At 52.4% G+C, this 7266-nt stretch overlaps 1 protein-coding gene across 1 annotated transcript in view; it reads left to right on the plus strand.

Annotated features, from left to right (window-relative positions):
* Window positions 1-1401: 1401 nt before the first annotated feature.
* Window positions 1402-7266, plus strand: part of Slc12a7 (solute carrier family 12 member 7) — a 76941-nt gene continuing 71076 nt past the window's right edge. Inside the window, exon 1 of the mRNA XM_055597916.1 lies at window positions 1402-1656. Within this exon, the coding sequence (XP_055453891.1) occupies window positions 1449-1656 (208 nt within the window). The 5' untranslated portion in view covers window positions 1402-1448. The remainder of the gene's footprint in view (window positions 1657-7266) is intronic.

Raw genomic sequence — 7266 nt, forward strand, 5'->3', positions numbered from 1 at the left:
ATGGACGTAATGGGTCTGAGGGCACCTGGAGGGCATGGGATCGAGGGTGTGACCTATGGGACTCTGAGGGAAGTACGGCACTCACAGGGTTAAGGCAGACCTCACTCAAGTAACAGTCAAACTTTGCAGAGGCTATAAATAGTTGTTGGCCATCAAGATTGGGATTACATTTATAGACCAGGAAAGCATGGCACTGAGGCCACAGCTGTGTTGGAGGACAGTGTGCTATCATCAGTGTTTTCTTTATTTACTGAGACATAACAGAGAAACTCAGAGCTGGATGAAGTGGTACATGCTTGTTCCCCCAGTACTTGGGGGCTGCCAAGGGTTCAAGGCTACCCTGATTGTGCCCTAGACCAGCCTGGGCTATAGCATGAGACCACACTTAGATTTCAGCTGAAAAGAAGGAGGAAAAAGCTAAAAGAAGCAATAATTATAGAAGCTCACCTCATGTTGTGGTGACCCCTGACCAATTGCTTTTGTTGCTACTTCGTAACTATAAGTTTGCTACTGTTATGAATCCTACTGTAAATATTTTTGGAGACAGGTTTGCCAAAGGGGTCATGATCCACAGGTTGAGAACAGTTGCTCTAGACCAAGTGGTCAAAAAAGTCTCCACATACCTACACACCCAGAATCGCCTTACTCTGGCCCTCAGTGGACATTCATCAGACATTCCGCCCCCTGTCCCCCCTAGGCCCTGAATGAGCAGTGCTGGGCTCGAACAGCTAACTGTCCTTCCGCCCCATCCCAGCCTGGCCCTGTGCCAGATCCCTCTGACCAGGCAGGTTGTTGGCAGCCGGGGATGAGGGTGCGTGGGTTGGGGGTGTGGAGGTAGGAGTATCCTGGTCACTTATCACAACTCTGGAGCTACACTGAAGTGATGGTCCTGGAAACCAAAAATTCAGTCTCTTGGCTGGCAGTGACCGGTAAGATCTGTACCGCTATCATCAGGTAAGGCCATCAAATACCCTTCCCAGGCCAAATGGCCAGCATCTTCCTGCCCAAGCATCGCCTGCCTAGGTTTGGGACAGGTCCTTCCCATAGGTCCCATTCCATGGCCCTTCTCTGACCTCCCATGTTCCTTACCTGCCCTCTTCTATCTCGCTCCCCTCTCCTACCCAGGCCCCTGCTCCCTTCCCCATCCTTACTCTTTTCTGCTCTCACCTCCTGCCCGGTTCCCGCGCCTTCCTTCACCCCAACTTTCTTATACCTTCCAAGCCCACCCCAGCCTTCTCTTACACTCTCCCAGACCCACCCACTTCTACCCAGTCATTCCCGCCCCCACTGCTCCTGGCCCGCCCCTCTCGGCCCTGCCTAGGCTGCCTCCTGCCCCGCCCCCGCCAGGTGCCCCTCCCCTGCCCCGCCCCGCTCCCCGAGAACCACGGTCAGCACCGGCAGGCTTCGCATCCAGCAGTCGTCGCGGCGCCCGGCGTTCTGACGCCAACATGTCCCAGCGCTTCGTCGTGACACCAGCACAGAGCGGAACGGGGGACGCGGGACCCAAGCCAGAAGGCGGTGGCAGCCAGCGCCTGTGCTCGGATCCCGACCCCGACCCCGACCCTGACCCCGACCCCAGCCTGGCGGCTGTGCTGAAAACACAAGAAGTAGATGCGCTGCCCATTCTGCGCTACTGCCGCGAGCCCAGCCGCTATGGTAGGTGCAGCTAAGACGTCCTCCTAATGGGAAACTACTGCCCCTATGAGGGAGCAGCAACAGACGGAATTCCCTGCATGCTGCCCAGGTGTCAGGAGGTGGCCATTGCCTCCTGGCCTTGGGCATGGCTGCAGGTCATCAGCGTTGGAGCGCTGGCTCTGGAATGAGCTGGTGTCCTTTGTCCCACAGTTTAGTCCTGCTGATCCCTGGCCCTGCCTGATGTCCTGTGGACCTTGGAGGTGGTAACATTCTGTAGGGTGGTTGCAGGAGCCAGTGGGATATTGGTGGTTGGTGGAGGACAGCTTCTGGGGTTGCCTTCCGATCACTGACTCTGCATCCCCCACAGTTAGGGCCACTGAGAAAAGGAGCTGTCCCCTCTGTCCTGGTGAGGGATTTAAAGATGCAAGCAAGACAGCGGCTATCCAACCTCTGGTGGGAGCTGTGAGTGTAACGTGACAGCTGGGGATGCCCACTTGGCTTGCTGTCCTTTATAACGACTGCGGAACAGTACAGTTTATTGTTGGCCGCCCATCTGCTAAGCCATGTTTTCTGGGGAACATGGGACAGGAGCAGGCTCTCACAGTGCACCCTCCAGATTGTTCTAGAGCCCGACTTTGGGTCACAGAGTAAAGGTGAAACCGGATCTGGCCCATGAGCTGGTGTTTGTCCCACCCACCTGGAGGAGAGATGGCACTCGATAGGCATTCCCTGAGAGACAGCTACCTTCTGAGTGTCTGTCCGCCCTCCTGGGAAGGGAAACAACCTGTCCAGAGCCTAGATGCCCTGCCCTGGTCAGCTGGGGAGAGGCACCATCACAGGTGCCCTTGCTCACGTTGCACACATGCAGATCTTCAGAGATCTGGGTGAGGGTATACCGTGACGCTGTGGCACTTTTCTGGGGAGTTAATTTTTGTAACAAAATCTGAGCAGTTGCTTCCCCATGTGAAGGGTTGGGCATGGCAGTGTGTGTGTGTGTGTGTGTGTGTGTGTGTGTGTGTGTGTATACACATACTCAATACAGTTATCCTTTCCCTAGATTGCCTAGACTGTGGGCCTGATGGGCTATGTCTGTTCTGAGCTCTAGGTCAGGCGTTGTCTCATGCTTTAGGGGACAGGGTTGCCAGGGTGCTTGTCCTGCTGGATAGCAGTTGACATTCCTTCATCTTGGTGTGGCAGCCAGTTCATATGTGGCTGTCTCCCTACTTGCCAAGGGACACGTTTCTTTTGGATTTCTTTGTGGAACCCAAGAAGCAAATAGGTGATCTGTCAGATCACCAAACACAGTGACAGAGCAGTTATGCTGTTTGCAGGCCCTGCTTATGGGGAGCCTGCATGACCAAGAGGGCCAGCCAGATGGTGTGCGTAGAAGAAAGTAGCACAGCCCCAGCTCCGGGGTCCTCTTGAGTTGTTGAGGCAAGGAGCCCCACTGTTCTCCCCACCCTTTAGGCAGGGAATCTGCTGGTGAATGATGTGACAGCGCTGGGGTCTATGCTGACCCTGACCAGGGCTTTCTGCCTTCCCCATGCTCCTGAGGAATTCAGGCCTCCAAGACTTAGTCAGACCTTTTAGGTAAGAGATTGATGCCCAAGAATATTGTATACCAACACCTTGAGCCAGGATCATGGGTCAGGCCAACACTGTAGTGTTTTCTGCCCCTCATCCTCAAAGTCCTTTATGCTAGACTATGAACCCCATCAGAGGCCCTCGCAGACAGGATAGCAGGGGCAGACATGGATGGAAACTTCCCCTGTTTCAGGCTGTTGAAGTAACAGAGAGGAAGAACACCACCTGGAGGTAGCCATGCGACAGGAGGAGGTGGTGCCCACCAGACCTCCCAGACACGAAATCTTCACCCTTTTCTCTTGGGGGGGGGGTGTCTTTGACTTCAGTCTTGGAGGCCCAGATGGTCAGCTGTCCAGGGGTCAGACCCCATTGGAGGCTGGAGATAGGTCTGGGCCAGTCCCTATCCCCCCCATGTGGGATCTATGGACGTGGGACTCAGGGCTGTACTGGGGCCCTAGCTGAGCTGTCGCCTGGGTGGCTGGCTGGCTGAATCCGTCCATGAACATCTGGCTCCAGTTGTGTGAGATTTCCTAGGACAGTTCCAGACAACGGTCAATCCAGTGGTTTCGTGTCATGCTCCTACGTGGGAACAGAAGACCTATTATTCGGTGTTTCATTAACACAGTGTAAACTAAGTTTGAAAAAACAAACAAAGGTTTTATTAGTCGGACTTGGGCACAGGGCCAGGGGACTAGCACTGGATGGAGTGTTGTCCTGAGTCAACCTTTGGTTAAAGATGTATGGCAGGTGATGACTGTGAACTTTCTAAATCTCCAGAGACATCAGATCTCGGCTCTTGCAAATTCCTTAAGGACCAGCTTCCAAAGCTTTCTACTTCTGTTGTATTCACTGATACATGGATGCTAATGCAGTTGACCCTTTGGCTCAGTCCAGCACCCTTCACCTTCACATGAGTACTTCGGTCTCTTCTCGTTGGCTGGGGTGTGTAGGAGTAGACAGCTCCTGGGGGCATGGTCTCCCTCTGCTGTATGGTGGGATAAGAGTGTAATGTTGTGTTTCATGTCTCCAGAGCTTGCTCAGCCTATGTCCCTAAGACAGATCTCAACACCGAGCCTTTGAACTGTGTTCTGTTTGCTTTGATGAAGCCTGCACTCATAGAGGGATGGACGTGAGTCCCTCACTTGCTAGGTGTGGCCACCTGCTCCCTGGTTGTTACTGCATCTTCTGTGAACACAGGGGTCAAGGGAAGGGCACATGGACCAAGGGGAAATGACTCAGCACACAAGGCCCACAGGAAAGATCCTGGCTCCATGGCAAGGGTCCAGAGAGCGGTCCCTCTCTCTCTCCAGCTGAAGTGATTCTGGTGAGAGTCCTTGTTGCAATGACCTGGTGGAATAGTCCAAAGGTATTCTCAGAACTACTTACTGAAACATAAAATGGACAATCACCCAGAGTGCACCCAAGACAGAAGGAACAAGGAAAAGAGAAGGTCTCCAGACGACAAGAAGAGCCATATGCACAAGACTTCCCTAGGAGGGTTCCTGGGAGGTCACAGTAGCTTAGAAGGTCATAAGTGGCCTGGGGCACTCTCTGCCTTTCCCTGATCCCCTCCCCTGCCTGGCGTTCCTGCTGCAGTGTTCTGTGGTTTCAACCTCTGTCCAGGACAAAGACCATTGTGAATCCCTGATTGGAGGTTGGCATCTTGCTTCCCGTCACTGTTATGGCTGGTAGGACCACGTGTCTGCCAAACCTTGATAATTACATTTGGAGGGGTGGCAGTACAGGGCTTAACCACAAAGATCTAGTGAAGCTACCTGCAGCTGTTCCTGCCCCCTGGAGACCTAAGAGAACATCTCACCAGCCATGACAGTGACCTCTCCAGTCAGGTGCCCAGTGAGTGCAGGCTGAAGTATCCTGCTGTGTCTGTATATTCACGTGTGCGTGGCTGTGAGTCTGTGTGTGTCCCTTGTTACCTGCAATGTCTCCATGTTGTGTGTGCATCTTAGCATTTTCTTGTGTCTCTCTGTACTTCTACGTTATCTTTATTGACTCTGTGAGTCCTATGGTCTTCTATGATGTGTGTGTGTCTGTGTGTATGTCATGTTTTCTCTTTGTGTCTCTGTGTGCCTATCTTTGCATTATCTGTGTGTTCTCATGTTGTCTCTGCTCTCTGTGTGTGTGTGTTTGCATGTGGTCTCCATGTCCCCTGTGTGGACGTCTCTATGTGCTATCAGTGCTGTCAGGTCTCTTTGCTGTCTCTTTGTTGTCTCTAGTGTCTCCATGTGAGTTGGTGTTGCCTTGGTGTGCCTGTCTCCATGTTACCCGTGGGTCTCTGTGTTCACCCCACGTGTCTCTGTGGACTCAGCCCTGTGGTTTGTTGCTTAGCATATCTTCTGTGGCCTGTGAGACAGTTTCTGTGAGAACCTCACAGGCCTTAGTTAGACCTGTGAGGACTTCCAGCTCCTGGAGGCATTCACACATTGGGCAGTATCCCTCACTTCTGTTCTACGTCCTGCTTAGGAACGGCTGTGGTATAATTTCATCCCAAGATATACCTCGGTTCCCTGGACAGAAATACTGCTAGGCTTTCTGGCCTCAGGCTGCTGAGGCTGGAGAGCTGATCCCAGGTGATGGCCAGACTCTGGTGCCTGAAAACCTGCTGCCCGCTGGGCAGACTGTTTCCTTTTTGCTTAAATATTTCATAGGGTGTGGCCCTCCTGGTAATCGGTAAGTTGCCTGTAGCTCTCAGTGAGCCACGCCAGCTCAAGTTCTGTCACTTCGCTGTGAAAGAAGCCTTGCTTTGGTGATCGCTGACTTGGCTGAACAACAAAATGCTCTGTGCACGTCCTGTTCTCTTCTTTGCTACATAATATTTAATTTGGCTTCTTTTATTCATTGGGGTAGGTTAGGGTTTGAGACATCACATCTCTGTGGGAAGGAATTTTCTTTAAGTAAAGCAACAACATCCAAAAGAGAATTATAACCAGGTCAAGAAGAGCCTGAATTGGAGGCCACAGGATGGGTTGGTCCTGGGCTGGGCTCCTGATACGGGTGCAGGCCCTGCAGCAGACCAGGGGACCCTGATCCCAGGGCGTTTAAGATAACAGCAGCTCTGGTGTCCCCTGCCCCTGGAGAAACAAAGATGAGAACATCCACAGCAGGATGACACCCACCCTCTCCAACTTACTAGAAAACAAGCACAGGAGCATGCCTGTGTCGTGGGTACCCCGACATGAGTCCAAGCACCCTGCTTGCAGAGGAAGCAGCTAGGTGAAGTTGTTGTAGTTCACATGCAGATATGGTGTGCAGGACCCAGCTGTGTGTGTGTGCAGGGATGCAGTGACACAGACAGATATTTGCACACCTACACCCACAGCAATTTTGCTCATATCGGGAAAGGTGGAGCAGCCCGGTGTCTGTCAGAGGGTGAGTGGAGAACCACAGTGAGGTAGCAATGGTGTGAAATGAAGTCATGGAAGATGTTGTCTAGGTAGAGCCTTTGCCTTTGGCCCCAACAGTTGAAATGAGATCAACATGGAACCACTCCTGCCAAATACCGTATTGTCAGATGGACTCTTACAGGGAGGAGCAGGTCCCAGCCAGCCAGCCTGACACACGCAGGCTGGTAAAGAAGTCTCTGCTGCTTTAACCCTTTAAAATGAGGTAACCTGGGCTACCCAGTCAGGTTCTCTTCCCTGTTCCCACTTGTAAAACTCACCAGCTGGGATTAGTAGCTCAAAATAGCTAAGTTCATTTGAATGTTGCCTTTTTGACAATGGAATGTCACCCAGCCTTTAGAAGTGGACACAAGGGGACTGGAGGGCAGTGTGCCTAGTGACAGAAGAGGATACGCCTGCCTGCTACATGTATATAGGCAATTTGGGGAGCCAGGAGTGAGCCCCTGGAGTTACAGACATTTATGAACTGCCTGAGGTGGGTTTTGGGAATTGAACTCAGGTCCTTTGGAAAAGCAGCAGGTGCTCTTAACCCCTGAGCCATCTTTCCACCCCCAAAATGTGTATTCTATTCTCTCTCTCAAACACACACACACACACACACACACACACACACACACACACACACACA

Source organism: Psammomys obesus, unplaced genomic scaffold (genome assembly GCF_907164565.1).
Source record: "Psammomys obesus unplaced genomic scaffold, mPsaObe1.curated_primary_1811, whole genome shotgun sequence".
Classification (NCBI taxonomy): domain Eukaryota; kingdom Metazoa; phylum Chordata; class Mammalia; order Rodentia; family Muridae; genus Psammomys; species Psammomys obesus.